A 15,695-nucleotide genomic window follows, 5' to 3' on the forward strand; every position below is an offset into this window, starting at 1 on the left:
GCCCTCTTCCCTCTGCAGCATACTTTTTATTCTCTGTTGCCAAACTTACTGAAGAATATATTGCAATTAATCTAACGCATGTAACGTAAATTGGAGACCGTGGTTGGATTTATATGGGTCTTGTCTATTTGTATTAAAAATTTCAAGTCATTACCTACAATACTTTGTTAGAAATTACCATATTAAAATTTACATGTTTTCAAATGGGAAGTTAGAAACATAAGCGAAGAGGTAGAAGATCCCCTTAATAAGAAAAATAATTACCTTCCCTGATGTTCTCCTGCAGCAAAAGTTCTACTAATGTGGCTCCGTCATTTGTTGTTTGTTTGGTCGTGGTAAGTATATGCTGAATCTTCTTTAAGTCTGCACTCCACGTTGAAAAAAATGTTATATCTTTCCCAGGATATAACTGGCCAAAATCAATGTCGATCTGAAAAGTAAAAGAAATTGTTGTCACATATACCTAACGCTGTTTGATGATATAATGTTCTATGCTTTCTTCTCTTTATACAAAAGTTTGGTAGTATAGTTTTCTTTGAAGTTCATTAAATAATCTTTGTTTCAACAGAGCGTTTTTAATCAAGTTATGAACATCAATGGCATTCACCCCACTATAGTATCCATTTTCAGAAAATACTATGTCTGATTGAAAAAGAAATCCCAAAGTAGGCATGTAAAAAACAATTACTTAGAGTGGAACTGATAAAATACACGCAAATATAAAACAAACTTCCAAGCGCTTTCGCATTTATGGAGTCGTCATACAGGGACGCAAAGACGAAAGTGGAATAAGAAATAGAGAAAGACACAAGGACCGCACCTATACCAACAGTGATTTCTCCACAAGGTTCTCTACTTTCTCGTATGAGTACTTGACAGCAGTCACGTGATCACATGACCACCATAGCACCTAGCAGAAATATGGCAAAATGAAATGAAATCTTTGAGTTTTACGTCTCACGGTTATGCCGGTTAGGCTAAAAGAGACGGTAATGATGAGAGATGAATGAAATGGTGGAATGAAGAAAGTGGGAGAACCCGAGAAAACCCACGAGCACGGTGTTTGTCCACCACAAAGTCCACACGGCGGGAGCAGGGTTTGAACCCGGGACCCCAAGCACCGGAGGTGAACGCTCTACCACTGAGTCACCGCGCCCCCCCAGAAATATGGCGTAACTCGTCTTACTCTGTATCTTTCTTCTTCCACTTTCGTCTTTCTCTTCCTGCCTAACAAAGCCATAAAAGGTGAAAGCTCTTACAAGCTTTTTTTTTCTTTCTTAAATCTTTGCGCGCATGTACTGCACGTGTATTTTATCTAATTTCTGGTAACTGGTTGGTTTTTAATTACACAAAAACGTGTCTTTAACGTAAGCTTACATAATTCTGAACCTTCTGCCGCTGATGCTGGTATATTTGTAAATTAAAATAAACTATTAAATGTTTTCATAGGAACATTATCAACAAGAGTGAGGATGTGGGGCTGATCGGGGAGCGGGCTGGTTAGCGTAGAGGTTAATTTATTGGCATTGTACGTCGAAGACAAAAGATCTATTTTCGGCCCACTCGCACTTTTTCACTCTGATTTTTCATTATTTCTGAATCTATACAGGATTTGCTGTACTGAAAATCCGGTTGATTTTCTCAGAATTACTAAACGTTCTACCTGCTACAAGATGCACCATCTCGTCCATCAGCTTACTCACAGGAAAAAATTAGAACCGAAAAACTCCGAAACATAGTGCAAGACAGGGTACAACTTCATACACCGAAAAACACTTATAAACTCTCTCGCCTCATGCTAGGTGCTTTTTTTGCAAAGAAAAACTGCCGTGTTCGCAATTTATATATAGCATCAGCATAAGACCCTTATGTTCATGATTTTTTTTAACTCATTAAATTTTGTTACGCGTTTTTTTTTATTTTCCTTTAAGTACAGTTCGTTCTGTGATACGGAATTACACTTCCATAAAATAATATAAAGGTAATATATTTCTCAGAGGATTGACCCTCTGAAACAATCTGGTATCTATCAAGTCGAATGCAGTTAAGGACAGAGATATACCTTGGTGAAACAGAGATATATTTATTAAGACTAGAAGAACCTGTTAGAGAATCAAATCAAACCGTCATTTCGGGACTTTCGCTACATTTAGGGCTCTCAATATGATATTCGTACTCGTAAGTTCTTTTATCTCTTTCATTTACCAAACTTACAATTAAGTTTACATTTACATTTTTCTGCTATCTTTAAATACATGTAAAACTGCTGCACTGTGCGCTATAATTTAAGTATTAAATTGCAAACATTACTACATGGATAATTATTATATTTTTAAACATTGTCTCTTTTACGGATTTTTTTCTTCCTGGAATCATCTGAAATGGATTACAATTTAACGTTTCGTTCAGAATATTAATTTACTGCCGTTGAAGAAAGTATGTGCATTCGATTTCTTGGTTTAAGTTTAGCGTCTCGCTCAGTAGCGAGGCTATATGAGACGTGAACCTACAGCTTAATGTCGGATCGGAACATGAGCTTCCGCCGGGAATCAAACCCGGGTCTATCGCGCCAAAGGCGCGTCACTAACCACACAAGCACTGAAGACCTCGTATGTGCACTCGAGTTTGAAGAAACTAGGAGGGTAACAAAGAAAAGATTTAAATCATTAGTTTCCTTGTTTTGTTCTGAGTTAGTAATAGTATGACTGGGTTTGGAAAAAGCTTGCTAATATTTTTTACGAGTGAATTAAACGTACAAAATTGTTTTCATTTTTTTCTTTCTTTTGCGAAGCATCAACTTTTACACTTACACATTGACACGGACTAATCCTTACAAAATGCAAGTACCATAAGTAACTGAACGCAAAAGACAAATTTTAAAACATTAAAGTGTAATAATTAAAATTACATCTTCCTGACAGTTTCGGTATATTCCTGACACCATCTTCAGAGAGGGAATAGAATGGGAAAATAGTGGTAGCCTTTTCTCATTCTATTCCTCTATTTGAGGATGGTGTCAGAAGTACATTGAAACTGTTACCAAGATATTTTAATTTGGGTTAATTTGAGTTTAACGTCCCGTTCAGCAGCGAGGCTATATGAGAAGTGGACCTACTGATTAACGAGGAATCCGAACCTCATGAGCTCCCGCCGGGAATCGAACCCCGGTCTCCCACGCCAAAGGCGCGTATATTTTAATTTGGGCACTGTAAGGTGTTTATATTTACAAGTAAAACAGTTTGCTGAAAAAAATAGTGAGTATTATACCCAACACTTTCTCTACCGATTAAAATCGTAATACGGTTGACAATACACCTATGAATACGGTATTACAGGTACAATGATAACAAAGTACGATTATATTTGAGAAAAATAATAAGATATCAGTTATTTCTACCTCGCTATCACTAAAGGTACTGCCTTCTGAGCTGTGTGACAGGAAAGACACAGGGGATGAAGAAGTAGGAGATTTCATCTTCTGTTCCTTGTACAATTTATATTTTGATATAAATTTCATTCGTGGTCCAACTTTAGGAATTAATTCCTTTATTGCATCTACAGTTAAATTTTCGAATGCCTCATCATCGATTTCTTCCTCTGAAATAATAACAAATATTTGTTCAATAAAATACACACATTGCACAAAGCTCCTATTTAACGAACAATATAAAGATTATGTCGGAATCTAAGGTACACGATGCTGGGTGAACATAAATTTTGAGCTCCTTTCGGGAATCGAATCCGTCACTCCTCACACCACAAGCGCTAGGCAAAACAAACTGGATGTGAAGAAGCTCTAAGGAAATAAATAAATATGAATAAAACTTCCCTGAAATAAGAAAAAAATGAATCCTGCAACTCTTCATTCTTTCAATTTAATTTTATAAAACGACATGATAAAATTAGGCAGATTATACAAATATGTTCAACTTTTTGTCACGTCTTAGCTATGTTCTTCAATGTCATTCAAACCGGTTAGCATCTTAAAATATAGGTCCTGAGCGACATCTTTCCCATATTCCTATCTTTCAGTTGTGGGTCAGCTTCTTTAAGCCAAATGGCTCTTTAAAAAAAAAAAAAAACTATTCGGAAATACAGCTTAGTTATTGCATGTACAAAAAGTATTTATCCTACTTGGAAGTTGGGATACAAATAACTGAAGGTCTGTCCTGAAGAGGCAAAGTAGAACTAAGGAGGTACTGTTCTGTGCCTTTTCTCTTGATATTATTTCTTCATTTGTTTGGTCTTTCGGAAAATCTTACTTTTGATGACTTCAATATGTGAATGGAATGAAGGATCTGTCAATGCTAATGAGGAAAGCATAATTACTATTGCAAAAATATCTTTAATTGAGTAAACAGGAATGAAGTATAAACATCTAGCTTCATCTACCACAGTTATGCCCTGTATGTTGATGGAGAAGAATCAACAAAGAAACAGCTGCTAAATTAAGAAAACCAAAGACAGGTCTTTTGTAATGGAACACCAAATCTTGGGAGTTACAGTTATTGTGATCTCAGAAATAAGCTGAGAAGAGGTAGAATATGCTTTAAAGAAAATGAAGACAGGGAAAGCAACTACAAGCTAAAACATGGGTGCTTAGGACCAGAAGTTGTCCTACCGCATACTATGGGATCTAATGAAAACAGTTTACAGACAAGAGAAAAATGCCAAGTCAGTGGGGAGAGAGAGAGAGAGAGAGAGAGAGAGTAGTACTGTATCTATATACAAAGAGAAGGAAGATGTACAAAATTGTGAAAATTACCGAGGAATCAAGCTGATGTCACATACAATAAACACTTGGACGATGAAGATTTAGAAAGAAAAACAACAGTTGAATCCATGCTACAGATGAGTACAACTGATACAATCAGTGGCGTCATTAGCTCTTAAATATTAAGGGGGGGGACACATGATATATCTCACATGTGCAAGTTATTTTCTAATTACATATTATGATTTGGTTTAATTTTATCGAAATAAATTAATGATATACCGTAACTCATGCAGTGCAAATAATAATAAAAAAAAAATAAAATACTGGCCAGCTGGTAACTTTATACACGACACAGAAAATTACGGGGGGGCATGTCCCCGTCACGCTAACGACGCCCGTAGATGCAATCTTATTAAAGCAAACAATGGAAAAGCGTCAGGGAAAGCAATAAGGATGCAGTATTTACTGAATGGGCAAAGACGTAAGAAAGAGTACCAAGTCAGGAAGTTTGGAGGTATATGAAAGGAAAATAGAACTCCAGTAAAATACAAGAAGATTGTTCAAGATCCGTATACAAGAGCTAGTGTCCCGGTAAGAAGCAGTGTAGAAATAATACATCTTACTGCATTTAGAGTTGGACTGCACTATGGTTCGGAAGTGAGATCTCTATCTGGTAGCCCAAAACGCAACAGCCCAATACGAGCATAACCTAACCGTAACTACCCTACGCCAGAGGTCACAAAACTATCTGGATATGTAAATCCCTCAATAATGAATAGGCACGAAACGAATATAATTAAAACGTAACTAACTCAAGGAAGCAGTCACAAAACTAGCTGTGTGTATTTTTGATTATTATCTATCAGAGTTGGTTGGTGTGATGGTTTAAATTTTTAAAAAATCCAATTGGTTTAAGCCAAAAATATAAAATAAATGGTTCACAGCCAGAGTGAACACAAATTATTAGCATCTTTATTCACTTCTAAGCAATTTAAATTAGGACGCTGTACTTCGGATGCAGTGAACTACTTGAATTAAAGTAATCTTCTGTAATCTGTATAATCTTTTGAAATTGTCCATTTATATAAATTATGAAATGAAATATTTAGTTTAACGTGCCACGTTTATACACCGAAGCTAAGAGAGACGGTGATGATGAGTAATGACTGAAATGGTGGAATGGAGAAAGTAGGAGGAAATGGGAGAACCCCGAAAAACCTACGCACACGGTGTTGTCCGACAGACGGCCCACTGGCGCGAGCTGGGATCGAACGAGGGACCCCACGCACCAGAGGTGAACGCTCTACCACTGAGCCACCGTGTCCCCTTATTTCAATTTTAAGTCTGTAAAGTGATTTCACTTATGCAGTTGTCCTGAAGTGACGGAAAATATGCACAAGTATGCAAATCGGTTAAACATATTTCTATCACATGTCCTAAGGTTTAGTCTATAAACTCATCGCCTTCCTAATCAAGGGATCCCGAGTTCAAGTCCAGGTGAAGAACAATTTCTCTTGGATGTAAACCGAGTAGTGATTCAGGTCCAACCTTAAACTGTATATCCCGTGCTTCATAACCTCACTGTTGAATAAGTATATATGGACCAGACATTTTCATTAATATGTAATCTCAACAAATAAAGTTTAAAGTGGAATAACGATGACCCCTACTATTTTTTTTTTAAAAAAAAGGAATAAAGTAATTTGAGGGTACTGGTGCTATTGAGCTCGATTTCAACCCCTTTAGAAAAAACAAAAATGAAATCTCTAAGTTTTACGTCCCACGGTTATGCCGGTTAGGCTAAAGGAGACGGTGATGATGAGAGATGACTGAAATGGTGGAATGAAGAGTAGGAGGAAACGGGAGAACCCCGAGAAAACCCACGAGCACGGTGTTTGTCCACCACAAAGTCCACACGGCGCGAGCTGGGATCGAACCAGGGACCCCAAGCACCGGAGGTGAACGCTTTAGAAAAAAACAGTAACCCGGTCAAACTCGAAGGCAAATGTCAACTAGCTCTGTTTTCCTCGCAATCGATGACTTCCAATTCCAACATGTGCAGCAGCTGTGCGTGTTACTGAAGACTAGCCTTCGGCTAGCTGGAGGTCTCGCACCTTATAAACCCACAAGTATGCCAAATGTCATCCGCAGATGTTCAGGAAAAGTCTAAGCATTTTGAGATGTAGAAGATATGATATTAAATAACTGTGAGTTTTCAGTTTTCTAAAATAAACAATATATAAATAAATAAAAATAAAAAAATTAAAAAAATCCCTCTATAACTAGATATTATGTTTGGTCAATAACTTGCATATCGCTATCAAAAGCTTGCAAGCATACCGAATTTCAAACTTTTATTCCAATTTCAATTACCTAAAACATGAGATTTTATGTCCAAAACAAACATACATTTAAATAGCACCGGAAATCTTTCTTTTTATTTTAGAATTACCCTAAAAACTAAAAATATTTACTTTTGATATTTTTTGTGAGTTACTTCCAGAAGGCTACAAACATGCCAAACTGCATCACTCTAACCTTCGGGCTACATCATTTAACTTAATAATTTTGGGCTGTAGAAGGTATCTCCATATAAATAACAAAGGAAGATTTTTCACTTTCCCAAACAACCTCACTGAACTAGGAAATGTATAGTTTTGGTGATTTACTTAGTTAATTTTATGAAAACCCTACATGAATACCGAATGTAAAGTTTTTACTCAAATACAATTTCCTAAGACTTTTTTTTTTTTTTTTAAAGTACACCGAAATAAGATGGGATTTTTACTCATTCTTCCTTTTCACCTACTAAAAAGAAAAAAAAATCCTGTATATTTTTCTCTGAAGGCTATATGTATGCCAAGTTTCAACTTCACACGTCAACCGCCAGTTCCATTGTTTTGTCAGTTAATGGCACGATGAAAAGTTTGAAACTTCCGGCTTTTATCCTAACTTAACGTACGCTCTAATGCAACGTGTGAACCAGATAATTGCTAAGGAGAAGTTCTAGAACACAGGTTCCCCGTATAGATTAGCAAGGTTGGTTCCTTTCTGTACCAAAATTTAAATTTTATTTCACAGAATATTGCTAGCGAGCGTCAGCAAGTGAAAGCGGGTTAGAAGACCGCAGGATACGTTGTTTTCTGTTTTTATTACAGCTAAATGGGAAGTGGGACATGTGTTCTAGAACCTTGTAATTTCTATGACGTTTATATTTTCTTCTCGCTTATTACAAAGCTAAGGCATTACTGCCGCATCGCCGGACCAGTATTAAAATCGAAAAAAAGTACCAAAATGTACTGTATACGGTTATATTTCGTCGGACTACATTAACTTACATTAGATTACCTCGCATTAGGATAAGGGCATAAAAAACTACAGTGCAAAAAACACAAACCAACTTGTGCTAGGTGGCTACTAAGTGCACGAATGATATCTAACCGAGCCAAGGTAGGGTGGAGCTAGTGGACCAGCGCGGTAGTGTGCCCGAAAGGAGCAGGCGCGTCAGCGACGATGTGTACACGCGTAAGCGAGGGTACTGAAAACATCTGGTTTCCGCAATCATATACATTTCAATAGCAATTGCCATACTAATAATGCTTTACTTGCAAAAACAGAAGTCACACCTTCAAAATCGTGAACAAGAGTTTCTTGGGGTTTTCTTTCCTTAAACAAGTACTCAGCTAAATAGCCCTCTAAATAGTTTTCCTTCTTCCCTGACGCTGTAAAATAATACGCTCCCTTTCCTTTCTGTATTTTCAATTCATTTCCACATTTTCCACACACCGTCAACCTTTTCAGTATACTGGTCTTTCACAAAATTTCAACAACTGTCGCTCGTTATTTTTGAACAGTTCTATGTACGTAACACACGACATGTGACAGCCTTGACATACACGAGCTATTTTCATACTCCTCTTCGCGCCACTACATCATAACAACTATATCTCTCCGCGAAATGGTCCATCCACCTCCACATACAGTGTCGCTTACAACATCAAAAATAACCAATTTCTTCATTTTTACTATTCCCCTTACATGACTTTCACTCATTCTTGCTCATAAACAAACAAAAAAAAAAAAATTCCAACTGACCCGGCAAATTTTCTAAAACTGTTCCGGTGATACACCAGTTAACCCCAAAGCTAAATAAGCTCCCTTTCGTGGGAACAATCACATACAAAATCATTATGAATACTTGACTAATTTCAGTAAACTGTGAGATCAACTAAGCTTATATATTAGTTTCATTAGATCATGGTCCCTTGTACGAAGGTACTGAATGGTTAAACTTAGGTCAAGCTTCAGTACTGCTGAATGGGCTGACTGGTAAATAATTTATGAACTACTGGTACATCATTTGAGGAATTAGTTGACCTGTGACCGAGTCTGATCGGGTTAGATCACTTCTTGAGGTCAAAACCGAGCACTCAATCCAATCAGCGCCCCACCTTTACTTAGTTTTAAATAGGGACTTTTTTTACTCCACTTTAATTTAACCTAAATATATTTAAAAAAATGAACTGGTTCAAACAAAATATCGGATTTAAAAAGAAAATGGTTTCTGCAAAACCTGTTATTTATGTGCTTTGAAGTTTGACATCACCATCATGAATTAAATTAAAAGTGCAAAGGTGGTGTCACTTAGTGTAACACAAAGAGAAAGGCCTTCTGTAATAATTTGAAAGCAACAGAAGCACACTTAAAAAGCATTAAATCATAACCTATCGTGTTTTCTTTTTGCTACAAATACCTAAACTAGCCTATCTAACCATACTTTCACTCGCTGTCGCTTGTTCAGCATTAATTAGTAAAAATTAAGGGTGAATTATTATTAAAATTCTTGATCCCATCTGTACTGTTTGTAGAAATTAATAAGGGCACAAAGTATAACAATTAAGGGGTCCAAAGTTGGACGTCCGTTTTCAGCAAAATTTTGAAACTTGCACGGAAGATACGTATAATTTGATCGTTTGTGTGCTTGATAATATATAAAGATAATACAACAACACTCTCTCTATTTGTTATATATAATTGGTTATAAACATGGGACTACTAAGCGAGCGAAGAGAACTACCTCGCGCAAGGCAACCGAATAGTTGCATTGTGGGAAAGTAACGAGCATTCATAATATCAATATTGCGGGTAATATACCGAATCGCTGTACGGGATGTGAACTGACAGTGTTGAATTTCGTGAAGCTCCCGTCGAAGGGTACTTCTATTATAGATCCTAACGTAACCTAACCTAACCTACACTTTCTCCCAACTCGCGAAATTGAAAAATTATACATTTTAATAGCTTTTACGCAATTTTGGTAGAAAAGTATCGGACGTCCAACTACGGAATAAATGCCCAATTAAGTAAAACTCAACGTAGAATAATCAACATAGGATCACTATGATCCTCAAGCATCGAATCGTTCTGCAAAAGCTTAAGCCTCTTCCAAATAGTACGAACTCTCACATTAATAATAACCTTTCTCTCAACTTTTCACACAAACATATTACAAGAAGTCTTAAATCATTATTACACCTTATATAATTTCATCTGTACATTTTCGGGCTTACGTTTAGATTTGCCCCTCCAGTTTCCAACCTACGAAAATGCAGTTAAAACCTTAAAAATTGTTAGGTTAGGTTAGTTTAGGTTACCTGGTAAGACTTTAGTTAGACTAGAACACTGACTGAAACAGGTTCTAATATCGTTATTCCGAGTAAAAACGGGCTAGAAACTCTAAACTTACCCTCAATTGCGTGAACACATCGTGTCTCTATTTTAAAGTATTTTGATTTGGTGATAATAAAAATAATATTTTGGAAGCATCATAAATGCTTAATAATACACTATTTCGTACAAGGGAATTTTGTTGCTTGTGCGCAATACAATTCAAATAAACATTTAGAAATACATATCTTCAATTTACATATTGAAACTTACTGACTATCCACTTACCTTGAAATTTCATTATTAGGGTTTCTAAACCCCAGTCTTTTAACATAGTTTCGTAATTCATATTAACTATAGAATCTATCATGGCGGCTACATGACAACTCGTAAAAGGCGGGATTTCGCATAGTTGCCATAACAAGAGTTTTATATTGTGATAGCCATTCTAACCATAATGCTATTGCTATTTTAGCAATACTAAATAATCTGGTTATATAAACAATATGCATGATATTATTAACCATACTAATATTAGCAATATTTTTTTCTTACCACAGCCATACCAAAAAAATAGGTGTTGTATAAATAACAAATCAGTATTTATACATCAACTATACTATAGTCAATATTAATTTACCAATTAGCAATACTCATCAACAATGCTTTTATTGTCAATTCAGCTATACCATTTTTTAGAGTGTGGTTTCGTTGAAAACTGTTTTGGAATATCATAAAACTATTTTTGTTTAAACGGAATCGGAGAGGAAATAAAAACTATTCTGCTAAGAAATAGAACCAGTTTTGGTATAAAAAAAACAGTAAGCGGTTTACGAAAAAAACGATTTCGGCGAGAAACCGGTTTTTAATACTTTAAAATTTCGGTTTCGGTTTTTCTAAAAATGAAACAGATAAACCAGTTTTTGTCCACACCTGTAATAGATACCTGAAGCGGCGGATATTGATGGAGTTGTGTTGTATTTTAGCTTCCTATATAAGCTGTGATGCTTAATAAGCTGAAAACCTACTGCTTAATAGAGAATCCAAACCATTAGTACAATCCTAAAAACTTCTCCAAAGGTAAAGGTACACAGAATAACCACGCAGCCAATAAGAAGCCCCCGATTGATATTAGTGTGAAATCCATAGACTTTAAAGATGGTACGATGAAAACTAATATTTACTATGCTGTTGAAATACTAGTTTACCTCACAGTTGCATGAGTGAATTTAAAATTCAATGACAAAAATTATTTACATTAGTGTCGGATCTTTCGTTTAAGGGATACGTGGATTTATTGGTGATAGTCTCGATTGCATTTAAGCGGAAGTTTATATAATAAGGACATGTCAGTTTGTCTTGGAACTGAGAGAGGCAACGCCGAAGAAGTTGCTCTTCGTTATTTATTTATTTCATTTATGTTGAAAGGAAAATGGCATACGATGTAACTGTTTGTCATTTATTCATTTTTTCATGTGTTTTATACATTCATAATAGCATTACAATTGTAAAAACTTAATTTGTTTGCTTTCATAAATTATATATTGCATAAACCTTATCCTTCCCATAGAAATGACGGGTATTTCAGCTAGTCTTTAATAAATGAAATAATGTATATATGTGTCTGCCTGAAATTACATTTACATTTAGAAGGAAACAACCAAATTTTTGACACTTACAGACCACCAGATCAAATCTCATATCAGAGCTTATTTTCGATATTCCCCCGCCGGACAGACATGGCAGGGGCAGGGAAGTCATAATTTATTATTGGATACCTAACGCAACAAATTGAGCCTGTTAAATAAGGGATATAAATTCCTGTATATGAACTTCCTTTTCAACTCTATCCATCCCGACTCTGAAACTCACTAAAGGAATAAAACTTCTGACCAGAGTATATACTACACTTATTTATTAAAACTAAAATACACTGTAACAGTTTCGACACCTTAGCGTTATCTTCATCACACACTAACTGAAAGAGATATTTTCAGAGCATAGAAGTATGTACTGAAAGTGATAGTAGAAAAATTCAATGTTTGTATAGGAAGCCAACTTAGTCATACTTTCTCGAGCCTCATGTGTAAGCCAACTGCTCTGAATTAATTGCCCTTCCACTTTGGTTTGTCTTTACCTGTTGTTTGTAACTGACCAATTGTGTTTTGAACTTCCTCTTAGTCCTCTCTTGATCACTATTAGATGTAACTTAAAGTAGCAGAACTATACTAAATTCAAATTATTATAAATATTTTATATTTATATTTATATTAATATGTATTTTAGTTTTAATAAAGAAGTGTAACTCTATTCAGAATTGTTATTTACTGCATGAACTCTTTTTGATCACTGGTAGAGTGATCATCTCTGGGGCATAGGGTCCTTGGTTTGATCCCAACTCGCGCCAAGTGAGCATTTGTGGTGACCAAACACCGTGTGCGTTGGGGTTCTCCCGTTTCTTACCACTTTCTTCAGTCTACATCTTCATTTATTACTTACATTCACCGTCTTCTTTAGCCTAGCCGGGTATAAACGTGGGACGTAAATTTTACATATTTCATTTCATGCTTCCACGAAGTTTTTATTACCGAAAACATAATATGGACAATTATTCCAGCGTTTAAAAAAGATCGGTTTAATGGAGGAACGAAGTGGATGGTTGGAGGGCGCAAAATGTAGAAACAATTAAAAACGACGCTTACCTGTGTTCGGGATATTGCAGACTACGAGGTAGGACCCAAAAGAATCCGGACTTTAGTTCTAAGAAAAATATTTTAATATATTTTTTTAACAAAATTTTTACAGTCTCCTTCAAAGTATTCTCCATTGAATGCGATTCTTTTCTCACATCCTCCTTTCCACTGTTTGAAGCACCTCTGGAACTCTGGAACTTTTATATCGTCCAATGCGCTCGGCGAAGTTCTTTTTACAGCCTCTACACCATCAAAACATTTTCCTTTTGGATTTTGTTTAATTCTAGGCAAACTGTCATCAAGATGCTCAAATGTTTGCATCACTTTCAATCTCATTTATCAAGTCCTGGTTCAAATTCAGGAAAATGATTTCATCCCGTGTAAGTAGGCGAGAAACCTCACGATGGAAACATGTCTCATTTGCAAACCCTCACGATGGCATGAGCTCCAACTCACACCTGCCTGTTTTAAAAAATCCTCGATCATGAAACGACGATCCTCGATGATTTTGGGGCAGATTTGTTAGATGTTTCGTCGTTTCGAAATTATGAAGAGCACCCAGAAGGAGCATCATTTCCAATGCTCATTTCACCATTAAAGCGCCCGCCACTCAAAATTGTGTGCGGTTCATAGTATCCCTCTTGAAAGCCTGTTGAAGCATTTGGTAAGTTTCCGTTTCCGATTTTCCAACTAGGAAGCAAATACACGACTTGTTCCTTTGAATCTAAAATAACGGTTTCGCTGGCGGCCAACGAGAGAAATTGAGAAAAACAATAATACGATCAAACGTTAACCTCCTACGCCGACACGGCTTGGTTAACTGATCTCTGGAAGGTGTCTACTGGCCCCACCTAGCAGGAGAGCTCTCTACTGCGCCTAGGAACAGCAGCGCTCTTTCAATCCGGATTCTTTTGGGAACCCATCGTAATACTAAAATTCCCAATATGTTGAAGAGCAGGTTAAGCCCCATTCTCATAGAATTATATAAAACTAACATGTTCAAAATATCTTATTTTAGCATTAAATCCATTGTTTCCGACAACTATGTTATTAAAGTGTGTTAAATATGTTCAAAAGCAATCATTAATTATTATTAACATTTTTTGAACATTAAGTTTGAAAGGCCCTTGTCCATCATATTTAACAGGAAACGTACATATCGTACAAAAATAATAGGAAAATGGAAATTTTCTTTATTTTATAAAAGCAGGTAACCAAAATTATAAGGCGTAATCAACCATCGAACAGAGGGCCAGAGACACTAATGCTTATCAAGTTGACTGATACATGTATTATTACGGTCACTTCAATAACAACTAATGATGTAGTGCATTCTAGAAGCATGCGATATATCCTCTTACTAATTTCAATCTTACATTATAAAAATAATTGGCGCAAGTCTGTAATGGCGGGGATGACGCATTAAGGCATTTCGGATGTTTCGCGACAGCTGGGCAAGATAACTATTCGTCGCGGTCCAAAACCGCGGAATGACGTCGGCCATCCGACCGCCACATCTGGGCGCCATGCACATATTGTCGGACTGCAATCGGCAGGATCTTGATAGGGATACAAGTCGGAGTAGTTTCATTAAAATTTTAAAGAACATACTTACATCTAAATCTTACAGACTCATTACTGATCCTTTGTAACTACAAGCAGTTATGCATTATCCAAGATAACGTTAGAAAATAAAATAAAATAAAATCTTTGAGTTTTACGTCCTACGGTTATATTGATTAAGCTAAAGAGACGGTGATGATGAGTAATAAATAAAATGGTGGAATGAAGAAACTGGGAGAAAAAGGGACAACCCCGGGAAAACAAACGCACACGGTGTTTGTCCATCACACAGTTCACTTGGCGGGGGCTGGGATCGAACCCAGGAAGAAAATAAAGTAAATTATAGTTGGAGTCTAATAGTCTTTACGAGATATAGAAGTACTCGGAGAGACAAGAGAACAGATAACTACATTTCGATACATGGTTTGTATTAATAATAATTGCGCGAACGGATAACAGAAATTAAAAGCAATGATAGTAATAACGAACTTAGCAATTAGCAGGAAGAAAAATTCATTTTGTTGATATTTGAATTTTTTAGTAAAAATCTTTTTCATACATTATCGTCTAAGCAACGAACAGGTTTCATTGCCTAAGCTGTTCCACAAGTGTTATTAGTATATTTACTACGTTGATCAGTTTTATGTTATTCATACATTATGAATATTTCCAAACATGCAGTGAATAAAACACAAGAAGAAAATTCATCAGGAATCCATTTAAAGTATTTACTCATAGGGCAGAAACATGAATAATATGCGAAAGGATAGCAACACAATGTATGCATTTAATATATATATATATATATATATATATATATATATATATATATATATATATATATATATATATATATATATATATAGACATAATAAGAAGAACGAAAAACAAATATGTTTGTTTTACCGTAAAAGAAGAAAACAATTTTACATTAATTAGAAACTGATTTGAACTTTCACTAACAAAATAATTATCACGTTGTTACGAGATGGATTGACACAAATATGGTAATGAGGAATTGTGTGAAGTATGTATATATAATAAGGCAACCTATC

The 15,695-nt window shown here is 35.7% G+C and overlaps 1 protein-coding gene across 1 annotated transcript in view; it reads right to left on the reverse strand.

The window, feature by feature from the left end:
• The window catches only part of LOC145685967 (uncharacterized), a 15,225-nt gene extending 4,447 nt beyond the window's left edge, over window positions 1-10,778 (reverse strand). Inside the window, exons 1-3 of the mRNA XM_081758760.1 lie at window positions 10,673-10,778; window positions 3,398-3,597; window positions 265-430 (exon numbers count right to left, since the gene is read on the reverse strand). Of these exons, the coding sequence (XP_081614886.1) occupies window positions 265-430; window positions 3,398-3,597; window positions 10,673-10,754 (448 nt within the window). The 5' untranslated portion in view covers window positions 10,755-10,778. The remainder of the gene's footprint in view (window positions 1-264; window positions 431-3,397; window positions 3,598-10,672) is intronic.
• Window positions 10,779-15,695: the final 4,917 nt, after the last annotated feature.

The sequence above is a fragment of the Thermobia domestica genome, chromosome 5, assembly GCF_964235325.1.
Source record: "Thermobia domestica chromosome 5, izTheDome1.hap1.1, whole genome shotgun sequence".
In the NCBI taxonomy this organism is placed as follows: Eukaryota; Metazoa; Arthropoda; class Insecta; order Zygentoma; family Lepismatidae; genus Thermobia; species Thermobia domestica.